This window comes from Poecilia reticulata, chromosome 6, assembly GCF_904066995.2.
Source record: "Poecilia reticulata chromosome 6, P_reticulata-male-v2, whole genome shotgun sequence".
NCBI lineage: Eukaryota > Metazoa > Chordata > Actinopteri > Cyprinodontiformes > Poeciliidae > Poecilia > Poecilia reticulata.
In genome coordinates this window covers 5,185,250-5,210,824 of record NC_088835.1, presented here as the reverse complement: position 1 = coordinate 5,210,824, position 25,575 = coordinate 5,185,250, and the positions used below count along the sequence as shown (strand labels likewise).

The 25,575-nt window shown below is 40.8% G+C and overlaps 2 protein-coding genes across 2 annotated transcripts in view; one reads left to right on the top strand and one right to left on the bottom strand.

Moving 5' to 3' along the window:
- Positions 1-4,824, bottom strand: part of slc6a15 (solute carrier family 6 member 15) — a 28,920-nt gene extending 24,096 nt beyond the window's left edge. The window contains exons 1-2 of the mRNA XM_008410862.3: positions 4,689-4,824; positions 233-764 (exon numbers count right to left, since the gene is read on the bottom strand). Of these exons, the coding sequence (XP_008409084.1) occupies positions 233-533 (301 nt within the window). The 5' untranslated portion in view covers positions 534-764; positions 4,689-4,824. The remainder of the gene's footprint in view (positions 1-232; positions 765-4,688) is intronic.
- Positions 4,825-8,043: 3,219 nt separating this feature from the next.
- On the top strand, positions 8,044-19,865 carry LOC103465742 (serine/threonine-protein kinase pim-1-like). Its single transcript, XM_008410863.3, has 8 exons — positions 8,044-8,346; positions 12,996-13,433; positions 15,664-15,758; positions 15,850-15,897; positions 15,985-16,191; positions 17,437-17,614; positions 19,434-19,604; positions 19,682-19,865. The coding sequence occupies exons 1-8, from the start codon at positions 8,226-8,228 to the stop codon at positions 19,825-19,827; spliced, it is 1,404 nt and encodes a 467-aa protein (XP_008409085.3). The 5' UTR covers positions 8,044-8,225; the 3' UTR covers positions 19,828-19,865.
- Positions 19,866-25,575: the final 5,710 nt, after the last annotated feature.

Sequence of the window (25,575 nt, the reverse complement as noted above, 5' to 3'; positions counted from 1 at the left end):
TAGCTAAGGGACAGATAAATGTGTGAAGGAACGGTGCACAGTCAGGGGCCATAACACAGTCAACATTTAAGTGAATAAACTTATTTTCAAATATTTTCCAGCTGTGAACAAATATTACCTCTCAGTTGTTAAGTTTATAATGTGTTTCTATTATTGCTGTTCAGTCTGAATGGGAGGAAGCTATAACTGCCCACAGTAAAACTGTAAACGGGGCCTGCTGAGAGTAACTCACCGCCTCCGTTCTTCTGACACAGGTAGGGGAACCGCCACACGTTGCCCAGGCCTACAGAGAAGCCAACCTGGGCCAGGATATACTGGAGCTTGCTGTTCCAGGCCGGGCGCTCCTCCTCCTCGCCGTCCGAGGCCCCTTCCTCCACATCGCACTCCTTGCCTTCGCCTTCGGGGTTGTCGACAATCAGCGAGCTCTTCTTGAAGGAATCGTCGCAGGCGTCCTCATTGGAAAGCAGGTCCCTGACAGACTCCGTGACATCGTCGTCAAGCTCTCTCTTGACGGCCTTGCTGTTTTTGGGCATTTGATAAAGCAAACGCGGGCGGGGAGGGTGGAACGTCTTTTTTGTTGTTGTTTTTTTTTTAAGTCTTGGAGGGTGGATTTTAAAGGCGGGGCCTGCAGCAGGTGAAAGTCACCTTGTGAAAAACACTGAGTTCAAGGGGAGGGTGGGCGTTCAACAACCCAGGGGGATTCAAAAAGTCTGTGAAGGTTGAGTGGTTAGTAAGTGCTTTATTTCTTCATTATCACCAAATGTCTGTGGAGCAGAAAAAGAAAAAGTATGAACAGTATACATAACAGTGAAAATATAGCACTCATTCCTTTGGCGTCTATACTTCTACCATTGGTTGGTTGTCTGGCACAAATCTCTGAGCCTGATTTGGATTCCTCGTCAGACTCAAGTCGTAACCTCTAGAGATGTGCCGATCAGGTTTTTTCCTGCCGATTCCGATCACCCATGAGGGCCTATCACCGATACCGATCACCGATACCGATCACATAATCATTATTTTTTTTAATCATAAGCACTACCAGTTACATTATATGAAAAAATTCACCTTAATTTAGACAAAAACTTGTTTTTAATAACTTTTTCCAAGAAAAAAACAAAACAGGCATTGCACAAATTGTACTGCTATCGGTAATACTATCTTTAACAGACTGAAAACATACGGAGGCTCTGAAGTGGCTAAATAATGCAAGCAATTATAAATAATCAATTATAATGCAAAAATTCAAGTATAAAACTTAACATTCAAAGGCAAGTACAGGATCCATTATAATAAACAATCCTGAGTTACCGCATGAAAACTTCCTGATAGCATGTATTTTTTTAAGTTAGATGCTGCAGCTTTAAGCAGAAGTTTGGTGTGAGAGTCATTACCCGGTGGAGCAGAAGCGGCGCTCCGTCTGTCAAATATTACTGCCTGTAGTAATATTTGACTGCTCTCTGCGGTTCAACAGCGAGAGCAGTACCAGCGTCTTACACCGCAGCTCAAAGACTTAAATAATTTTGCGGGTTATTTGTTTAGCTTTCTGACCGTCATGCTAATCCGGGTGAGTGTTTGTAGCTGTGCGTTGCTTTACCTGCTACGTGATCGCTCCATATGTCTTTTTTACTGCAGTGAGCCTCGATGTAGCCAAACTCCGTCAAGTTTGGCTACATCCCCCGTAGCTAAACGGGGGATGTATCCCCCGTTTGGCTACAATATGGCATTGTTTTTATGCCATATTAGATTCGTCATGTTGATGCATTTTGACGTGCTTCACCCTACGTGCTTCAATTTTCTGCTGCAACACGCAAACTTCCCCATTCACTCAGTGCGATATAGTTCCACACAACATCGCTTAGGATTTGTTGCTGCGCGTTTGCGCATTGTGAAAGAAAGAGGAGACCAGCTGCACAGGCAGGCTCCGAAATGAGATGCAGATGATCGGTTTGTGTGATCGGCAACAAGAGACCGTGATCGGGGATCATCGATCATACACTTTTTCACGGAAATCGGCCGATTATGATCGGTGGCCGATTGATCGGCACACCTCTAGTAACCTCTAATTAAAGGAATTCTTGGTCAAGTTGTTCAAGAACATTGCAAGATCCACCAAGTCAAGTCTATCATACATATCCTGGTAAAAACCAGCCCCTTGTTCTGCACTTTATTGCATAACGGAGGTCACGTACTGACAAACGATTGGTTGCTAATCTTTGACTTTGACATACTTAACGTTCCAGCTCGACAGTGAAGAAAGCCACACTATGAAGTTTACCAAAAGTTTTGTGTGCTGTAAACAATCATTCAATATCAACGCCATCAATAAAATGTCTTAAACATTCTTCTTGCTCCAACTTTAATTACTCAACATTTGGATGTGCAGCCAACACTTCCTCCGCTGCCATTGTCAAACCAAAACCATAGGCAAGCTACCATCCTAGAAGAAGTGAAGAAAATCCTTGTTCGCTGAGTGGCCTGGTTGAAATTCTACCAAAGAAATTTAAGTAAATGGGTGAAGTCCCAGACAGGACACTGAAGAGAGATGAGAATCAAGCGGAATTATGTTTGAAGTCAATGGCCAGGCTAATCAATCATACATTACAAGAATGTTTGGAGGAATCAAGGTGAAACTTTTCAACCTAGAAGCGCTAAACTAGCTGCGCAGCGAGAGTCGATGAAAAAATGAAGGAGGCCTCAAGTTCTTCAACTTAGTTCAAATTAACATCTGGAGAGTTTAAAAAATAAAACTGGGTGTTCCAATAAACACAAATCAAAACTGTTTTTAGAATGTATAAAGCAAGCTTACATTAAGCGCCTGGATAACCTCTGAGCTTTGACCTCAACTGTATTGAAAATTTTGTCTATGTTTTAAAATCCAGGTAAATGTCAAAAAAGCAATCAATTTAATTGAGGCCCACTATTTCTGATAAGAATTTGTAAAAGTTTCCAGTTAAAATTATATCAGAAGCATGCTGGTGGCTACAAGATAGTAGCCAAGTAGTAGCTGGTGGCTGCAACTTGCTGCGGGACATCTAGATAAGTATTAGATTCCATGTGAATTTTTGATCCTGAATGTAGAATTTTGACCCAGTGTGCATTAGAAAAAACAAACATAAATTCAGATTTCATCATAAGATCACTAAAGACAAAGTGCTTAAGGGAAAAGAGCGCTAACTATTTTTCTTATTAAGCTAATGCTGCATGTCTGTTAAGGTAGCTGCACATATGCAAACATCCTGACTAATAACTAAGCTAATTAGCAATTTGTTATACTTATGCTACTCAATAGAAATCAAAATGGCTAACAGATATGATATTGCCCAGTAGGCATGTGAAAGCACAACTTAAATTAATTTTATAATTCTCAAGCCTACGTATCAAAACCTTAATGCAATAGAAAACATTACTTGAAGTGTAATAAACAGTATTAATTTAGCAGCAATAGAAATAATTGTAGCTTTTCTGTTCATATAAAAATAAATTAGGTCATGTTGTGTATTACGAAAATCTTTTCTTTTTAATGAAGATGATCATAGCTGAAGCATTAATCTAAGACAGTGAGATATAAAGGATGCAGCCTTATGCCCTCACATGGGAATCACATGGCTGGCATGGGCATCAATGAATGGGGATCGTGTTGTTCTTTTAGTCACTGTTCTGAGAAACTCAAGGCCTGGGAGCGAATCCGACTGGGACAGGTGGAGTTCTCACGTTTTCAGCCTCCTGAATATTTGAGGAGACGAAGCTGCATCCAAACCCAAAACTATTTTCCGACAGATGATGACGAAAATCCCTTCAATGTTTTTATTTACTCTGATTTTTCTCTCCACTTTTTCCCATTTCTCCGAACGACCGTAATTTACGACCATTGCAGACTAAGAGAGCCTTCCAGGGTGTGTACAGCCCCGGCCATGCAGCCATCCACGCTCGGGCAAGGTGCGCAGCCTCCCTGTCTGCTCCAGTCCAGCTAGCGAAAATGCCGCCACTTCTGCTCATTAATACACGTCCGTTTATTTCCACCCGTTTCAAGCTTCTTCTAAATAAAATGTCATGGGGGGTCCTCCTGAGGAGAGCACGCTTCCCGCCTACCTACAGCAGGATTAAATGCTGATTAGATTAGCGCTTTCAGATTAGCTGTTGAATGAGGAGCAAAAAGGAGCCGGTTATCTAAAGCAGCCAAAAAATGGGAGCGGAGATGATTTATTAAATAACAGAACCAGGATGTTAAAACGCTAGCTAAGCAAACAAATAGGGTTTAAGGTAAGAATTCAACACACGAAGAAAGAAATTAATAGAAAACGCCCAATTTCTTTTTTTTTTTTTTACCTAACAGCAAAGAAATGCGATCAGAAAAAGACAATTTTTAAAAATTAATAGCAATATAAGTATAAGTCATTGTGATGCCATTTTTTATCCACTCCGGCACAATTTGTTCCGAATTGGCATAAATTAGAGCTGCGCGCGCTTCTTGACATCCATGTGAGATGTTTCATCATTCCCCGGCCTTCAGCTCCATCCTGCTGCACTTGGCACCTCTCAGCCTCATACGCACACACACACACACACACACACACACACACACACACACGCACATACACACACACACTCTCATCCTCAGATGCCTTTGTCCTCAACAACCTCCCTCCTACACGCTGGAGAAGCTATTTAGCTTAAACGTCTCATCTCACCTGAGCGTAACAGCAGAATTTTCCCGACAGGATATGTTTCAAGGGATGAAGTTGTGAGAAGACATGCACGGGGAAGACATCATCACTCGCTTCGGTCCGACCGGTTTATGTGGGTTCATCCGACTTCAGCGCTCTATTTCTCTATAGCTCGCCGCCCCAAGTGGTGGCATCATCTCGAGGGGATCTCCGCCCTTTTACCCCCGAACAACGAAGCTAACCCACCCTCCATTCTTAATTCCTTTATTTTTATCCACTATATGCTGGTGGTTTATTTCACAACACACGCCATTCTCACAAGTTTCCTCTTTACATTTCAAGAAAACGAGCAGCTTCTTCATCCGGTACCCCCCCGTTCTGCGAGGTGAATTGGTTCAACCCACGAGAATACCCTACTACTTGGAAGTGGGCTGGCTCACGACATGCAATGTGCCTCTGTTTATAAACGCTTTATCCTCCACAATGGCTGCGGATTCCGTTGGATATTCTGGGGATTATCTTTACGTGTTGATTAGAATTTATAAAAACTGTCGTTCGGGGTTCATTCAGGAAGGGGGGGGGGGGGGGGAGCGTTTTGTTCTCTATGTTTTATTTTGCTTATTGTCGGAATTCAATCCGTCATCCACGAGCTCAATCTCCCAGGGTGTCGCGATAAAAACAATTACATAAAGCCCTGACAAATGGACTCCATTTCATATGAAATGATGCGTTTAAATCAGACATAATAACACAGACATGCACTAAAGTACCAGGAAGCTTAAAGTGCACTCTTTTTATGAATCAATATAATTTTAAGATCAAATAATATATTTGACAACCCCCCAAAAATGGATTTTGAAGGACATTACATGCTAAAAATGAAAAATATATATTATACCGTTTTTATCTGGTATGTTCTATATTCTATGCTTTGGTAGAATACTAAAATTAGTTATAATTTAACAGTTTAGCAGATAATGGAGAGGGTTATATGTTTTGGTGATTACTGTAAATGTTTTCATAATAAATTATGGAAAACAACAAAAATGATTTTTTTATGTTTTATAAACCATTTTTCGTTTTGTAGCTGAAATGGATTAACAGGCGTTTACATTTTATTTAACATTCTTTGAAAATAATTTTAAAAAACGGTGGGCAAAGTTAAACAAAAAAACAGGCCTCAGTTTTGTTTCTAGACAGGAATCTAAAGCTTTCTACTTCTTTTCCAGCTCACTTTTTTTTATCATGAAACAAATTCAGATGGACAAAAGACATCAAATAAATACATTTTGAAAATTATCTTGAGATTGGACAAGGCAAAATTATGTTAACCAAAACAAAACCTGTTATGTTTCTATGGCCATTGTGCACAGCTTACAGTTTTTTTGGAGGCCCTTACCAAAATGTCATGTTGGGCCCCAAGGTGAAATTTCAAATTAAAGCAAACTAAACTGACAAATATTATTTAATTTATTTATTTTATGGCAAAAGATAGCTTTGTTGTGAAAAAGATTTGCCTCCACCAGCTCTTTCATACAGTTTTGCTTTTAGAGCAGAATTTTAATTTCCCAAATTCACAATATGTGATTTACCTTTTCTTTTGTCACTTGTATCATAAGAACAATGTTGATCATTATTTATTTATTTTTTTAACCTCAGGTTAGTTGACTGAAAACTAATTATTATTAACAATGCCGACATTGTCCAGAGGTGGCAATATCACCTCTGAACAATGCCACCTGAGTGTATGAATTTAAACATTTAAACATTTGTGTTTATTATATGTCACCGTTGAAGTAATTTGCAATAAGTAAGTTGAAATAACACTAGCTCCTGCCATACCTGTAGTTGTTTTAGTCATCAGAGCTAAATCTTCTGTGCTCTGTCATCACACCTCACAGATTATTTCCAGATGATTGACTCCCATCATAATTTTAGCAGCCACTTGCATCTCTGCAGTCCTGACATGACCAAAGTTCGTCATTATTTCCCTTTTTTTTTCTTTTTTTGTACAAAATACTACAATTCTGCTTGCTCACAGCACTTTTCTCTCTCTGTAAAGGCTGACTAAGTAGCAGTCCCATTGATTGCTGCTAATGGTCTCCATCTCCTCAGCAAGGCAGCACAGAAACTCAGAGCAGAGAAGGAAACCGATCGCATGTGTTAAAACTATTAGTGTGATTGCATTTTGTTTCGCTGATGACACTTCAGATCAGATTGTGGTGCTGTGTGGTTTGCCCGAAAGTTGGACATTCATGTTCTAGTGGCACTTTGTAGGTTAGTCATTATGTTCAAGGAGTGATTGCTATTAGTACAAGTTTGTTAAGAGTTTAGAAAGAGAAATTGTAGGTGTTCTGAAGGCCAAAATGAGACAAAGCCCTGAGAATTTATTGGTATATCTGAAAATGTGTGTGTGTACCAACCTGACCCAGTCATACCGGTTCTGCCTTGAGGAATGGGTCAGAATTCCAGCAAATTATTGCAAGAATTTAGTGGAAGAAAACCCAAAATGTTTGACTCAAGTCATACAAAGGTAGTACTAACAAATACTTGACCAAATGCATATAAAAGTCTTATTTTAAAAACACCTGACATATTCTATCATTATTGTGGAATTTAGCAAAAAATAAATAATTTTGGTAGTTCTAACTGACCTAAAACAGGAGGCGTTTGGTCTGATTTAACTACAGACAATGGGATAAAAAGGTGTATACCTTTTATTTCACTGTATGTAAACTTCTGGTTTAAGTGTAACCAGAAAGAAACTTTAAGTAGGATTTCTTATTCCTACGTAAGAATTTCTATCTTTGTTTTTACACTTTCATGTAGGCTAAATTTGCGGAGTGCATCTCCTCTCCTCAGATTCTTCTACTTGAGTTGGTGGATCTCTCCAGGTCCTGTTGAGGTGTTTGTATTTAAGAGATGTGAATACTTTTTCAAGAGTCCAACATATCTGCAGTTAAAAACTTAAACCATTGTAGTAAAGACATACAACTTTGGGTTCCTGAAAACCAAAAATAGGAAGTGAAAGAGGATGTTGGTCTGGACCCAGCCATTGAACTGTTTGTAGAGGTCAGACCAAATAAACCTACAAAGTGTTGGTCTTAGTGAATATTTCGTTTGTGGCGGTATGTTTCATTGTAGCTGGAAGATTAAGTTCTAAAGTTTTTAAGAAAACTCTACTGCTGTAGAGAAATAATTCTCTACAGGAGTACTTTGTGTAAGCTAGCTTTGTGTAAGCTAGCTTACACAAATGTGTGAATTAGTTTATTATGTTAGCTAGTATCTACAGCCTCAGAATATTCAGTTTAATACAGTTTATTTACTTAGCACCAAGTCACAACAATTGTAATCTCCAGGCACATTATGAAAGAAAAAAACAGTAAAGCCTGATTGCTGATTCAAACTTTATTACAGATGCTTGTACTTTATAAATTGTTGGAATATGATCCAGAACAGGGCGTAATTTCAACTTTGGTACATTTTCAAATGTCAACGCCTTTGGAATGGAACATCTCCTCATTGTGACGACTCTAGAACATTGGTAATGATTTCACTCCAATGTGTACGAGTACACATCACATCTATCGACAGACGTTGTTATTTGATGTTGCACAGAAACTATCTTTAAGCTTCTTCAGCAAAATGGCGACGTCTGCTTCTAAGTCTGGAAAACAACAAGGTAAGGTTAAAAGGTTTGTAAAGGAAGAACAATCTAAACATCAAGAAATTCCATTTATTAAAAGTAACTGCGCCATTTATCTCAAATAGGTTATCCTCCTGACTACCAGAAAAAAAAAATTGTCCAATCACCTTTTTTTTTTAAAATCCCACAGTCTTTGTAAGGTAATAAAATGTTTTATGCACCTAACTTGTCTCTTCCCATAAAATGTGCTATTACTGATAAATACCATTTTTATGAATTAGAAAAAGGTACGTACAAAAGTCCCACCCCTTCACATGTGGTATCATTGAAAAGCCCTAAATGTCCTCTACAGATACCAAAAGGAATTAATTCAATAGAATGCAGGGGGCGGGAGATATTCAAGTTTAGAAATGTCCTCTACAGAGGACAAAAATGAACTACTGGTAGTCAGGAGGATATAATAAAAAGAGTTTAGAGGGACAAAAGACAACAATCCACTAAATCAGTGCATGCTAAAAAATGCAGTTTATTTCTCATGTCCTTATAATTTAGATATATTTCTGAAAACAGTGTTCCATATTTTTGCCATATTGACCACACAATGCGTCCAAAAGGAATTGTCTGATGCGGATAAGATGATCGTTTTATGAAGATAAAAAAAATTGTAATATCATTATCTTGTATTATTATTGTACATAAGTACAATAATAATAATTGGCATGTAAGTGTCAATTCACATTGACACTGACATGCCAATGTGAATTGGGCATGTAAGTGGTGGGAGACAGAAGAACTTTAGCTAAAATGACATCACTGTTGACAGAGTTTTTATTTTCATATTGTAAACAGTCTGTTGAATTTTAATGCGCAAATACACATGCCCATTTTATATATTTTTTTAGAAATCATCCTACACAGTTACACTTTCATTTGGCTCATAGTATGTTATTTGTGATAACCTCAGTACAGTATATTATTCTCAATTATATACATATATACACAAACATACATACATATATTTATTTGGCTTAAATTCACTAGAACAATACTTGTATATAAGATAAATATGCTAATTTGCATATTTGTAGCATCATCCATCCATTTTCTTCCGCTTATCCGGGGTCGGGTCGCGGGGGCAGCAGCTTCAGAAGGGAGGCCCAGACTTCTCTCTCCCCAGCCACTTCTTCCAGCTCCTCCGGGGGAAACCCAAGGCGTTCCCAGGCCAGCCGAGAGACGTAATCCCTCCAGCATGTCCTGGGTCTTCCCCAAGGCCTCCTCCCGGTGGGACGTGACCGGAGCACCTCACCAGGGAGGCGTCCAGGAGGCATCCTTACCAGATGCCTGAGCCACCTCAACTGACTCCTCTCGACGTGGAGGAGCAGCGGCTCTACTCTGAGTCCCTCCCGGATGACCGAGCTTCTCACCCTATCTCTAAGGGAGAGCCAAGCCACCTTGCGGAGGAAGCCCATTTCGGCCACTTGTACCCGTGATCTCGTTCTTTCGGTCATGACCCAAAGCTCATGACCATAGATGAGGGTGGGAACGTAGATCGACCGGTAAATCGAGAGCTTCGCTTATTGGCTCAGCTCTCTCTTCGCCACGACGGACCGGTACAGCGCCCGCTTCACAGTAGACGCTGCCCCAATCCGCCTGTCGATCTCCCGCTCCCTTCTTCCCTCATTCGTGAACAAGATCCCCAGATACTTAAACTCCTCCACTTGAGGCAGGACGAACCCCCTGACCCGGAGAAGGCACTCTACCCTTTTCCGGCTCAAGACCATGGCCTCGGATTTGGAGGCAGTGAGCCTCATCCCGGCCGCTTCACACTCGGCTACGAACCGCTCCAGTGAGAGCTGCAGATCACGTTCCGATGAAGCCAACAGGACCACATCATCCGCAAAAAGCAGAGATGCGATCCTAAGGCCACCAAAACAGATCCCCTCAACACCTCGGCTGTGCCTAGAAATTCTGTCCATAAAAGTAATGAACAGAATCGGTGACAAAGGGCAGCCTTGGCGGAGTCCAACTCTCACCGGAAACAAGCCCGACTTACTGCCGGCAATGCGGACCAGACTCTGACACCGGTCATACAGGGACCTGACAGCCCGTATCAAAGGGCCCGGTACCCCATACTCCCGGAGTACCCCCCACATGGCCCCCCGAGGGACACGGTCGAACGCCTTCTCCAAGTCCACAAAACACATGTAGACTGGTTGGGCAAACTCCCATGCACCCTCCAGGACCCTGCTGAGGGTGTAGAGCTGGTCCAGTGTTCCACGACCAGGACGAAAAAACCACACTGCTCTTCCTGAATCCGAGGTTCGACTATCCGACGGACCCTCCTCTCCAGGACCCCTGAATAGACCTTACCAGGGAGGCTTAAGAGTGTGATCCCCCTGTAATTGGAGCACACCCTCCGGTCCCCCTTTTTAAACAGGGGGACCGGATGTCCAAGCGATATTGCAGAGTCGTGTAAGCCAACACAACCCTGCAACATCCAGAGCCTTAAGGAACTCCGGGCGGATCACATCCACCCCCGGGGCCCTGCCACCGAGGAGCTTTTTGACCTCCTCGGCGACCTCGTCCCCAGAGATTGGAGAGCCCAACCCAGAGTCCCCATGCTCAGCTTCCTCAACAGAAGGCATGTTGGTGGGATTGAGGAGGTCTTCGAAGTATTTCGCCCACCGGCCCACAATGTCCCGAGTTGAGGTCAGTAGCGCACCATCCCCACTATAAACAGTGTTGGTGCTGCACTGCTTCCCCCTCCTGAGATGCCGGATGGTGGACCAGAATCGCCTCGAAGCCGTACGGAAGTCTGTCTCCATAGCCTCTCCAAACTCCTCCCACGCCCGAGTTTTTGCCTCAGCGACAACCCGAGCCGCATGCCGTTTTGCCCGCCGGTACCCATTAGCTGCTTCTGGAGTCCCACAGGCCAAAAAGGCCCAGTAGGACTCCTTCTTCAGCTTGACAGCATCCCTCTCCGAAGGTGTCCACCAACGGGTTCGAGGGTTGCCGCCACAACAGGCACCAACAACCTTGCGGCCGCATATATGCGTCCATATGTGCCAAGTGCACATATGGACGCCCTTATGCCTGAACATGGTGTTTGTGATGGACAATCCGTGACGAGCACAGAAGTCCAACAACAGAACACCGCTTGGGTTCAGATAGGGGGGGCCGTTCCTCCCAACCACGCCTCTCCAGGTCTCACTGTCATAGCCCACGTGAGCGTTGAAGTCTCCCAGTAGAACAAGGGAGTCCCCAGGAGGGGCACTCTCCAGTACCCCCTCTAAGGACTCCAAGAAGGGTGGGTAATCTGAACTGTTGTTTGGCCCGTAAGCACAAACAACAGTCAGAACCCGTCCCCCCACCCGTAGGCGGAGGGAGGCTACCCTCTCGTTCACCGTGGTGAACCCCAACGTACAGGTGCCCAAATGGGGGGCAACAAGATTGCCCACTCCTGCCCGGCGCCTCTCACCGTGGGCAACTCCAGAGTGGAAGTACGTCCAGCCCCTCTCAAGGAGACTGGTTCCAGAACCAGAGCCATGTGTCGAGGTGAGGCCGACGATTTCTAGCCGGAACCTCTCAGCCTCGCACACTAGCTCCGGTTCCTTCCCCACCAGAGAGGTGACGTTCCACGTCCCAAGAGCCAGCTTCTGCAGCCGAGGATCAGACCGCCAGGGTCCCCTCCCTCGGCTGCCGCCCATAGCACAATGCACCCGACCCCTTTGTCCCCTCGGACAGGTGGTGAGCCCATCGGAAGGGGGACCCATGTCTCCTCTTCGGGCTGAGCTCCGTGGGTAAAAGCCCGGCCACCAGGCGCTTGCCATCGTGCCCCACCTCCAGGCCTGGCTCCAGAGTGGGGCCCCGGTGACCCGCGTCCGGGCGAGGGAAAACGAAGTCCAAAGTTTGTGTTCATCATAAGGGGTCTTCGGACTGCGCTTTGTCTGGTTCCTCACCTAGGACCTGTCTGCCTTGGGTGACCCTACCAAGGGCAATAGCCCCAGACAGCATAGCTCCTAGGATCATTGGGACACTCAAACCCCTCCACCACGATAAGGTGGCAGCCCAAGGAGAGGGCTGCCACCTTGGGCTTCCCCAAGGTGGCAGCCCTACATATTATGTCGCTGTAATAATATGTATTACAGCTACATATTATATAGCTGTAATATGTAGCATCATATTACAGCTATATACTTACTACAGCTATGTTGGCTGTAGCTTGGTGGTGGAGTCGTCTCATGATCTGAAGGTTGCAGGTTCAATTCCAGCTTAAGGCGCATAAGTTGGCTTCCAATCTTAGTATGTGTATGAATGTATGTGCAAATGAGTGATGTGATGTAAAGTGTTTTGAGTGATTGGTAATAGTGGAAAGCTGTTATAATAAATTCAACACCACATTTCAGTTCAAAAACTGACAAACTTTATTTCTAAGAAAAAAAAAAAACATTTACAGGAAAATGTTTGATGATCCAGCTGATCAACTGATTCCTACTTATGTTCAACAATATCTTTTGACCAATACAGGAATATTTGTTAAAGTGTTTATCTCCATGTTATAATTCTAAGCATTTCTGTTATATGGTTTTAGACTTTGCTGTGTCAGCACACTTTTCCCGTCTAAATACAAGTTTGTGGGCTAAAGAGAGTAAGCATTTTCTCTAATGAACTCCTTCCTTTTTCAGATAACAAGAGTCTCTCCAATGAATACAGGAGCAACATGAATGAATCGGGGTGCAGGAATAGAAAGGCTAATGTTGTCACTGAGTCGGACAACAAGAAGTTGTGGAATGTAAGATGCAACAACTTCAACAGCCACAATGCTGGTGAACCTCACAAGGTGACCATAAAGTTTGTCAAGGAATGGAGAATTAGAAAAAGAAGCTCTGTTAAAAGGGAACCAGAAAAAAGACCTAGAAGCACCAATCTGCTGCCCAGCATAATTGTGATTAGCAGCAACAGCAGCAACAGCAGCCACAACAGCGGTACAAATGAAGAGTTGTTGAATATGCTGAGGAAGAGGACAGTCAGTGCTAATGCAGAGCCCTCTGAGAAGATACAAAGGGTCTCTCTGCCAGTACATGGCGCCAACAACTCACTCAGTGACCTTCGCACAAGCGAATGTGAGTCCACACTTTGAAATAATTATAAGTCAGCAAAGGATGCCAATTATCCCGTATTAGCTGGGTTGTTAGTCAAATTGAAGTGTCCCGTGCGGTACGCTCTTACTCGCGTGTTTTGACTCAGTTTGCAATTTGTTGTAACGAACACTAGATGGCACTCCTCTGCTTAAGTAACATGACCTATTAAGAATTATTGTCGAAGTAGAAAGCGCGAACATTTGCATTAGTCTTCCACATAGACATAGTAATATCAGAGTAGACCCCGCATTGGCTGCTCCGGCGCAGGAAATACGGCGGCCATCTTGGAAGGGTCGTCCCTCCTACTTTGCTCAACCAAAATAGCAGAATATGTCTCAGCACTGAGGGATATTGTTGTTCGGATCGATGGACTATTGATGTGAGAGCTCGACAGACAACATTTCACAAGTAAGATGGACATATTATTGTGTATATATTGTGATTAGAATATTACTTTACTGTATTTATGTCCACCGGTGATATACCAGCTAATATTAGCTACAGTGCTTGGTGTGATACAGGGGTTCAGCCCCGCTATGAAGGCTAACCGAGATTCCGTAAATCTAAAAAATGTATTATTCTCTAACATTGTCTTAGATTATCTTTCTAATGTGACAATGTTATATTGTCACATTAGAAATGTGACAATGTAACATATATTATAACAGTTATATTATTTGTTATAACATTCATCAGCAAAGTTTACACAGGTGGTAAAGACTAATGTAATGTTTTCACTCTGTCAAACGTAAGATACCTTCCAATTCTTCCGTTTTTGTTTTGAAGGTTTCATAACGACACGATGTGAGGAAGAAGAGGCAGATATCTTTGAAGAGAGACGGATTCACTGCACAGCACAGATGAATCTCGCATCGGATTTTGGACTCAATCTCAGCTCCTGAATCTCTCTGAAGCTAGAACTCGTCGACTGGATAACAGCCGACAGATAATATATATTAGGCTGTACATGTTTATATGTATATGTACACATATAAACATATATCTAATATATATTATTCAGTATTAATTATTATTTATCTGTGTCATTATTAATCATTATTTGTGTTTGTATATAAATATGTATTGATATTACAAAATAATTTATTAAATAAATTATGAACGGCTGTGTGCTTTGTAAAATGCTCATCATACATCAATATAAGAATATTCTATTCCTATTCTATTGTTTTCCCCTCTAAGCATATTAAATATGCTGAACTATGTATCAATATAATAAAAAATACAATTGTTTATAAATGTAGCTTTGATAGATGAGTGGAGCGGTCGACCCTTCCAAGATGGCAGCCCTAAATCTCGTCAGCGACAATAGGCGAGAGCGGTCCATGAGGCGTCTATTTTTATATTATGTCTATGGTCTTCCAGTCAGAAATCACAGCTAGATAGAGCAACAATTTATTTTATGAACATATTGAGAAATCTGCAAAGAAAAAGAGACTCTAGATCTACAAAAGAATCCGTGGGTTAAACGTGTCAAAGGGGATGTGATTCAGTTCATGCCGCTGGAAGTTTTCAATTGGACTCTGAAGTTAATTAAGTTTAATGATAAGTAAAATATTTTTCAGATCGGTATTGCATTAGTTTTTAATTATATTTGCATAGTAATGTCTCCTTGAAGTTGCAGTTTTGGTCTAAAGACTAATGCTAAAAAAAGTGTAAAAAAATAATTGTGTTGATTAAATCCATCTTTTAATCTATCATGTTAGAAGTAACAGAAACAACATTAAATCTTGTTTAGGGGGCTGTAACTCAATTGTTTGGGAAACGGGAAATGTTGCGAGTTGGAGTCACAGTGGACGCCCCAAGCGGTGTTGTCCTGTATTTTGGAGGTGATCTGTTGTTCACTATTTTTTACAATTAAAACGAAATTAAATAAAAGAAAAATACCTTACCTGGAAGTATTTATATTAGCACATGCACAAGCTAGCTGATGCTATATGGGTCGTGATTCTGGAACAGATCATGCAGACACAAAGCGGCCATTTTGTTTCTGCTGAGGCTAATGACAACCTCCTGTCTATGGTAAATTCTATCAAACAAAAAGAACTGCAAAATGTTCCTGAGCCTTGAAAAACCCAGACGAAAACAAACAATGGACATTACGACTTTACCTTTTATTGTTGCACATTATTAACAATAATTATCTGACAGTAGTAATTGTTTTATTAAAAGTATCATCTTTGTAAATATACAGCTGATTTTGAAAGAAAGTACAAGCAGCTGGGACTCATTGGAAAAGGGGGCTTCGGTTCCGTCTACGCTGGCCTGCGCCTTGCCGACTCCTTACAGGTTGGTTTTGCATTTTGTCCTTGACGCTACGTCTCCGGCTAAACACAAGCATTCTACGGAAGAAATAAAGACTTGTGCTCATGTCTAACAGGTGGCCATCAAGTACGCTGACAGCAAGAGAGTGCAAGGTGAATTGAGAGTGAGTGAACTAGTTTGGTACCCACCACCGTGCTTAGAATTCGTCTTTCACTTTCCATTATACAAACCAGACGTCTGGGTATTTTAGGTGGGCTGCGTCCCCCTGGAGGTGGTGCTGATGCAGAAGGCCGGAGGGAGCCCGGAAGCAATCGGGAAGCTTGCCACCGTCACTCTGCTGGACTGGTACTGTCTGGATCAAAAGCTCGTCCTTGTTATGGAAAGACCGCCATTCTCCTTGGATCTTGCGCAGTACATCCACTTCCGGGGAGGTCGTCTGCAGGAAGATGAGGCTAAGGTAGGGAAGCCAGACGGCTGGTGTTTCTATCCCCTCAGGGGTCTAAGGGCACCTCTGGCTGCCTCAGATTTGTTTTGATTGGTCTAACTTTTAAAGATGTAGCAGCTGCAGTATGTAACTCTTATAAAGAATATGTTTTTTTTTGTTTTTTTTTACATATTTGTTGAAACTGTCACCATGTTGTGACAGTGTATTATGAGACGGATAATATGTGAATAGATCGATCTCCTTCACCTTCTCCCTGAGCTACTAGTGCAGTCTGAAGAAATGCAAAAACAACCAATCACAACCAGGAGGCGGGTCTTAGCACTGTCAATCATGCTCATGTACTCACTGCTAAATGTGCTAATTGCGGAGAAACAACTCAATGTTACAGGAAAACCGCCATCGTCGGTGGGCATGGTAACTAGCTTAGCATTCACAACTGACTCTGCTGACAGGAGTTTAAAAGGTGTAGCGGTACCAAAGAGCAAGAGGAGAGCAAGACAGGGATCAACAGCAGAACACTAGATTGTGATTTAGAGCTCTAAGACCCGCCTCCGAGCTCTGATTGGTTCCTTCTTGTTGGCACTGAGAGTACTGTGAGAAGTCAGAGGAGCTCAGTATTTTTTTTCCACATACCATGCTGTCATGACGCAGTGACAGTTTCAACAAATACGTAAAAAAAACAAACAAAAAAAAAACAATTATTTTTTCATAAAAGTTGTATACTGCAGCTTTAATAACTATATTTGAAATATAGACATTTTTATTTAATTTTCACTAATTTCATTTCATTTTTATTTCAGTCACTCAATAATGAATAGTTTATGTAGCAGCTAAAATAAATCATGGATGAAAAGGAGCAGAAAGAATTAATAAATTTATATCTGGCTTCTATTCACATACAAAGAAAATTAGTCATTCAACTCTTTAGACTATTACTGACATGTTTCAAATACACAAAAAACATCCACTTATTATCCATATCACTTCATCATAATGATTTTGTAATACCTTTTAAATACAGAAAGAGAATCAAACTGTAGTTCCTGTTTTCACAGATCGTCTGTCTCATGTTATATTGTCACAACTTCGTGACAGTTATAACAAATATGTAAAAAGCATATTATAACATTTGCATACTGCATCTTTAAAGGTGACAAATATATTTTCACAACACTACATTTTATTCTGTGTCAAAAAAAGTCAACATGCATCATTTATTTAAGCAAAGGAGACATTTTGTTTGTTGTTTTACTTCAGCCTCTCATGAACCAATTGGTGAACGCCGCCATGGAAATGTACAATAGAGGCGTTTTCCACCGGGACTTGAAGTTGGAGAACACGCTGGTAGAAATTGGCTCCGCAGGGCCGCGGCTCCGTATTATTGACTTTGGCTGTGGCAGTTATGAGCTGAAGAAAAATTTCCGCTATTTCCGGGGTATAACTTAACTTTATTAAACATTTAGCGTAGCTTTGAGATCGAATTTGAGTCCTTTCCCAGTTGAAACCAGATATTTATATTTACTAGAGATGTGCCGATCAGGTTTTTTCCTGCCAATAACGATTCCGATCACCCATGAGGGCCGATCACCGATACCGATCACATAATTATTATTTTTTTAATCAAAAGCACTACCGGTTACATTATGTGGAAAAAAGAACCACATAATGAATTCACCTTAATGTAGACAAAAAATTTGTTTTTAATAACTTTTTCCAAGAAAAAAACAGGCATTGTGCAAATTGTACTGCTATCGCTAATACTATCTTTAACAGACTGATAACATATGAAGGCTCTGAAGAGGCTAAATAATGCAAAGAGTCAAAATAAAACCTCTCAACATTGCCAAAAAATTCAAGTATAAAACTTAACATTCAAAGGCAAATACAGGTTCCATTACAATAAACAATCCAGAGTTACTGAATGAAAACTTCCTGATAGCATGGCGGCTAGCTGATTACTGCTAGTTCTGATTGGCTGTTTCTGACTTAGCGGAGTAATTATGCAGAACAGGGAGGAGATCGATTATTTTTTCAGAGATTATCTGTCTCATGTTAGGACAGCGAAAGTTTTAATACGTATGTAAAATTTATTTTTTTAAGTTAGATACTGCAGCTTTAAGCAGAGGTTCGGTGTGAGAGTCACTACCAGGTGGAGCAGAAGCGGCGCTCAGTCTGTCAAATATTACTACCTGTAGCGCGTAGCAGCGGTTCAACAGCGAGAACAGAACCACATCGCAGCTCGAAGACTTAAAATAATTTTGCGGGTTATTTGTTTAGCTTTCTGACCGTCATGCTAATCCAGGTGAGTGTTTGTAGCTGTGCGCTGCTTTACCTGCTGTCTGATCCTCCATATGTCTTTTTTTACTGCAGTGAGCCTCGATGTAGCCAAACTCCTCAAGTATGGCATTGTTTTTATGCCATATTAGATTCGTCGTGTTGATGCATTTTGACGTGCTTCAATTTTCCGCCGCAACACGCAAACTTCCCCAGTGAACTATAACTCAGTGCGTTATAGTTCCACATCACTTAGGATTTGTTGCTGTCCCTTTGTGCAGTGTGAAGGAAAGAGGAGACCAGCTGCACAGGCAGGCTGCGAAATGAGATGCAGGTGATCGGTTTGTGTCATCGGCAACAAGAGACAGTGATCGGCGATCACCGATCATACACTTTTTCACGGAAATTGGCCGATTATGATCGGTGGCCGATCGATCGGCACACCTCTAATATTTACACATACATTTTTCTTTGGCTTAGTTAGGATTACCAAAATTATTTCTTAAACTTAGCAAGAATATTTTTTGGAAATTTTATTGCAACTTTCCTCGAATACAAAAGTTTACATATATTCGGTAGATAACTGTCTTAAACTGTACGACTTGGGTCAAACCTTTTGGGCTTCCATCTACAAACTTCTGATAGGTTAGTGAGACTCCAATCAGGTTAACCTAAGTCAAGCTAAACTTCTGAATTCGAGTTCAGTTACAAAAAAAATCTTTTCTGGCATTTAGCAAGTAGAAATAATTTAGCTAATTCTAACTAAGTTAACAGAAGAAAAGTTTGGTCTGATTTAACTTCTGTCAGAAAATAAATGGTTGTATCTTTTTATTTTGCGTATGTAAATGGTTTCAACAGTATTTATCTCCCAGGATGTACGAAACTGTACCAATGATCTCATGAAGCTTCCACAGGAAAAGAAAACTGAAAGCAAGCCAAAAAAAAAAATCCGGTCCACTTTGACTATGCGTGTTTTCCAGGTACTCTTCAATATGCTCCCCCAGAGTGGTTCAAACATAAAACGTACAAACCTATTCCCACCACAGTTTGGCAGTTGGGAGTAATGCTTTACTGCATGTTGCACCGCTGTCAGTTTGACACCAGGGTTTTCTCCATGGACTGGATTCACTTTAGCAGCAACCTCTCCCGAGGTGGGTACATAACCAGCAGCAACAATTACAGTCTGCCTATTTTCTGGAGCAAAATTCTCTCCTTGTGTTTATTCTAGAGTGCCTCAGTTTCCTCCATCTCTGTTTGGAGGAGGAGTGTAAGAAGCGAGCCACCTTGGAGCGGCTTCGTACTCATGCCTGGCTCAGCGGACTGAAACCCGCGCCTCAGGGGTCCGCAATGCTTCTGCCAACATTTGAGACTTAATTTCCATGGAAAATATAATAAAGTTGTATTTTAATTGGTCTCTGACTGTTTTGTATATGTATGTGTTATGTGAACTAGGAGGAGAGGCATAAACAGAGGGCGTGTGACTTTAATGCACTAATTTTTTTTAATTAAGAATATAGAATTTAACGCATTAAACATTTAACAGATTCAATCTTTTTTTTTTTTCCTTTGCAAAAGTCCCAAGCTGGAACCTTTGTATTTGTGTGTTTCTGGTACACCCATAAATCTGATGCACAAGCAGCATCTGATAATAGCAGCGATGGATGACAAAGCCACTTCTCTTGGCCCACTGGGTGTTCATTTTTACTTCAAAAACAATTTGATGGCACGCTGGAAAAGACTGTTGTGATCAAGTTGCGCTAAAAGGAATTAGCCTAACACTGAAGCTATTCAAGCCTAAAATAGCATCTCAACGCTAAACATGATGCAGCAGCACAATGTCAGTGTCCACAAATCACATTTCTAAAGGATTTTTTTGTCAAAGAAGTTTCATGAATGATCAGGACTTCCTTCAACATTTGAAAGCTGAAAGGTTATAATAACACTTCAATCTGGAGAGACTCAGACAGAGAAAGAAAGCGATTAAAAAAGTTTAATCACAAATAAACATTAAAGTCCTTTGGTGTTCAGGTCCCAGCCGAGGACGTCGAGCTGGAACTTTGATAAGCTCGATCAACATTCCTGATGCTGCATAGGAATGTTTTGTATGTCATAAAACACATTCTCTCTCACTTGGTTTTCTCATCCAATGTGTCAGACACACGCAGATACACACCCACACACACACACACCCACACACACACACACACACACACACGCACGCACTCACTCACTCACACGCGCGCACGCACACACACACCCACACACACACAAATAATACACATGTTCAATAAAGTATAGGTGGTAATGTTAGCTAGTTGGTTAGATAACTAGTGTTGGCTAACTTTGAAGAAGGCTAATATGTTGATTTGTGACAATAACACTGTCACAGTATTCATGATTAACACACACACAAACACATTTGTGAGAAAAAAAATAAAGATAATACTTATATGTAAGAGTTCTTGCTGTGTGACATAATATTATTCAGGGGTGACACTTAAGTCTCTGTGTTTGGTTCACAAAAAAATGTTTTCCTGACAGTCACAGTTGGTAATAAACAAAGATCTCCATTAAATTCCATAGGAAATGAATGCGGGTCATTTTGGACCCACTCACGGAAGAATGGGGTAGTGCTATAAAACATGCCATTTCTTAAAATGTATAAAAGGTAAATTAAAAAAAAAAAAAAATTTGAATTGCATGATATCAGTAACATGTTTCTTGAGAAATACCTGGAATATGAAGTGATGAAAACTTTTCATTACAAAAATATTGCAAAAAGATGACCTTACCGGGTCAAAAAGGACCCAGTTAACTCATCAGAGGGTTAAGATGATCAAACCTACTGTATATCTTTTGTTAGGGCGGGTACGTAACCATCTCTTTTCACATATAAAACCAGTCATTCTTATATATAGTCATCAACGTTTTATGCTAAAACTGTACTGAAAACACGACAACAGTTGAAAGGTTTATTGGAGGTGCGTTGGTAAAAATCTGTTTGAAAGTTTGAGACTCTTGAGGTAAGTTTTGTCTTGACCATCAACAGGAAAACTTCCCTTTTCCTGTGAGCCACTCTAACTTTGCTTCATATATATTTTCTCAACATATTTGTGATCATTTAGCATGATGTGTTTTGCAGCAGTTTGATAAAATGATTTGGTCCGTCAGCCGGTCACACACAGATGGTGGCTAGATGGCGGCTTATGTAGCTGTTGAATTCTTCATGAACCGACACTGACTTCAGTAACGTGACGCCAAACCGTCGTGACCTCTCCCCTACCCTCCTCCTTCGCATCTCATGGAAAGTGGAGGAATATTGGTTTTCACTGTCACGAGGGCAACACCTCAACAGCGAATGAGGAACTACCTCAAACAGCTTTCTGAAGACTAACTAGTTCTCATAATTAAGAAGTAGCAAAGGTAACATAAGCATCCCTCGTTTTCTTTTCGACTGCAGCCTCCAGGATCAAACGTCTTTTTTTTGTTATCATCTCAAAAACCTCCTGTTGCACCCAAAGGAAAATTCATTGCATGTCGTGCCCAAGACCTGCTTTGAAAACGAGATAACACTGTGTTCTGTGAAAGGCAATGTGCAGCTCCGACCTGATTTGATTAAACAAAAGAAAACAGTGGATGCTGAGGTAACAGTGACGTTGGCTGTGGGAGCCTCCGTGGCGTGTTGTGTATTCAGAGTGAGACCCCAAGGCCACACTGAGTGCTGCTAGATATGTGATGTGCAAAAGGAGGAAAACACTGCTTGATAATTTATCTCCTTCTACCTTTGTGGAGCCTTGTTCCGGTTTATTCTGACTTTTTTGTTTCTTATTTAATTTCTTATTTAATTAATTTCTCTTTTGAAAAAGAAAAAAAGCTTCAATCAGGGTTTTACTGAGGGGTGGTTTATCATTTATCGCAATAAATTTCTTATGATAAAATGTTTATTTATTCTTGTCACAATAAATTCCAATAATAATAATAATAATGTTTAAAAATCACTAAACTGTCTCATATAAACAAGATTCTTCAGACTTCTTGCAGCTGGTGAGAGCTATGGGAAGGATCTCCTGTAGTGGTCCGTATTACAGCGGCTTTGAAGAAACATCTGACTGAAGACACTTGTCAGTGTTCTACAGTCATGAAATGAACCAACTAATAATCCCGAGGTCATGGCACTGAAACTTTGTGTTGGTGTTTTCGTGACAGCTGGCTGACTGAGGGTTCTAAAGTAAGATTTTATTATCTGTTGCTCTGGTCAGCACTTTTGTTTAAGAGTTTGATGCTGCGGCGACTGTTGTGGGAGAGCTGGATCTGCGTAGTTTGCCTCTGCTCACTGACACTCATTCCCATTCTGTACAGTGGATTTTCTGTTCACTGGGTCGCCGCATAAACACCCTGTAGAGCTTGTGACATTATTTGTAGACTTGCACAACTCAGTCCTTTTGTGAAGAATACGAACAAGGCCACATTTAACTTGGCCCCTGGTGATCAGTGTTACCATTGATAGGCTGAGTTCAGAGGGCTGGGGGTGGGAATCCTGCATATGATTATGGACTTAGGCATAAAATAAAGCAAATATTATGGTACAAAGAATAAAAATGTTTCTAATACATAAGCATCAATCAGTTTGTTCATGTCATGTGGTACATAGATTAACATTTTGTCTGCACTGTATGCCAGTAGATTTTGCTGTTTTACAATCTCCATTCATGCATTTTTGTTGATTGTTTCAAGTTGCAACATTACATATTAATTAACTTTTGCATGTAAATATACTGCTCAAAAAAATAAAGGGAACACTTAAGTGTTCACTTAAGTTTTTAATTGTTCCATTTATTTTTTTGAGCAGTGTACATGAGATTTTAGCCATGTGGCTAATTTCCATCTCATTTGGCAGGTTGATGTGTGTGATATTTAGTAATAATTATGAAAACAAAGGAGCCTCAGACAGCTTCACAAAAATAATTCTTCATAAAGGAGAAAAGAGGGTAATTAAACTGCAATTTGTAGTCTATAACGGCAGCAAAAAAAGAAGAAAGAACTGTATACAGTTAAACATAGCGTACAGTCATTTGGTAGAGTACAGTTAGCATACAGTTAGTTAAGTTAGCCAAAAGTTATGCTAGCTGACAGGTTTTTTTATTTTACACAAGGAACCTACAAGGACAAAATAGAACACTAAATACAACTTCCATGGGCATTACAGAACATAGAGCAATAGTTTACAGTGTTAATATCAAACTGGTGCATTAACTTGCAGTTCTTCAAGGGTAGTTATTATCTCAATGGCTGTAGCTTTTGAGCATATGGATTCAATGTAAATATTAATAGAAGACAATGGAATCTGGAAATTAGACTTTTGCTGTAAGTATTTGGAGGTGTGGATATAATATTTACCATAAGTTGGCAACAATATAATGCTAACTAAGAGGTAGAGTACAGTTAGTTTAGTTGGGTGACACAATTAGCTAAGCATGCTAATTAGCTAAACAGGCTAAATGTGTGACTAGTAAAATTATCCTGTGGCCTAACTATAACAAATAAATCTACTGTATCACTTTGCATGTTAAATGGATTCATGTGCTTCTTTGAGGGGTAAATAAATAGTTTTGGCCCGTTGTTCATTGTAATCTATGACTGCAGTGCATTTAGACGACATTGCAACTTCAGTGTCTCACCCTTCTCTCACCCTTCTACAATGTGTGCCCCTGCCTGCCCCCCCTAAGTAAAAAAAAATCTAGACACTCCCTCTGAAGAGAACCTCTAATCACATCAATCCCACAGTCATTTAAATCAGATTTAGATGTTCTAAGAGCAATCTAGCAGCTTAGCGCTAACTTTACAAGACAATCCAAATCTGCGTTCATGTCCAGCTGAGTAACCTCTTTCGTCAGCCCACTGCGGGACCAGTAATCTTACTGGAGACGTTGAAGTTGAACTGGATGAACAATATGACATATGAGTCTGATCTAAAGCTTTGGAAAGTTTTAAAGAGTGAATAAAAACCATAAAGAAAATGCAAGAAAAGATCTGACTAATTAAACAAATAATGTGAATCACGTACCATTTCCCCAGGTTCCGCCCTTCTCATCTCATGCACGTAATGTGTGTAAATCAGGTCGAATGTGATCTCTTTTGTTCTCAGAAGCATGTAATGTGGATCAGTGCATTGAGAGTTTAAAATGCCAGCTTGTAATTACAATCACCTACCTGACTGACTGAATCAGGCTGAGGTTGCAAAAGAGACTGTAGCACCTTTCAAAACTATCCATGCCATCTGAACTGCTTCACATTTTTCATTATTTTAGTGGGCTTTTCCGTGATAGAAGTTATGTATAATGGTGATTTGGAAGAAGTCTGATTTTTAATTTTCATAAAAGCTCAGAAAGCTATTGGTTGTTTATTTAGGGGTACGAAATTACAAGGGGCCAGACTTTTCTGCTCCACTAAACTGAATTAAATAGTTTGCATTAGTTATATGACCTAAAATCCCAGTAAAATACAGTGCAGTTTGAAGTTGCAAGTTGGACAAAAACTCCAAAAGCATTCCAGGGACTCTATATGTTAAGGCATTCAATTTTTTGTAATTACTTTTATGGATCATTGACATCTGCACACTTTGTATCCACAGAGCATGCAAAGTACTGCACATTGTGCAGAAACCCAAAGATGGAGGTATACATTCTAGTAAAATGTCGACTCCCACTTCTCTCTTTCGTCAAACCCTTCAGATGGAAATGATGGGCTTAATATGCCCAATGAAAGTGGCTACAGATGAGTAACAGAAAATCCTTGGTAGAGTCAACACACGGCTGCTGTCCAAACCACCGCTGCGTTTCGGCTCGAGAAGTCATTGACTGGTGTAATCTGCTGTCTAAATCTGCAGTTTGGCCCTGTCTGGTCGCTGTCTGAGTCCTGTGCACTTGGACAAAAGTGACGGACACCTTGCTCACCGACAAAGGCCCCGGCTCTAATTGGAGCAGACAAGGCTTGCTGATGGAGGCTTTTTAGGCAACTGAACTTGTTCAATAATTCTTAGAGGATCTGATGAAACATAAGAGACACACAGTTTTGACTCCAACAACAGCAGCAGCACCAAACTGTCCTGTATCTGCCCATCAA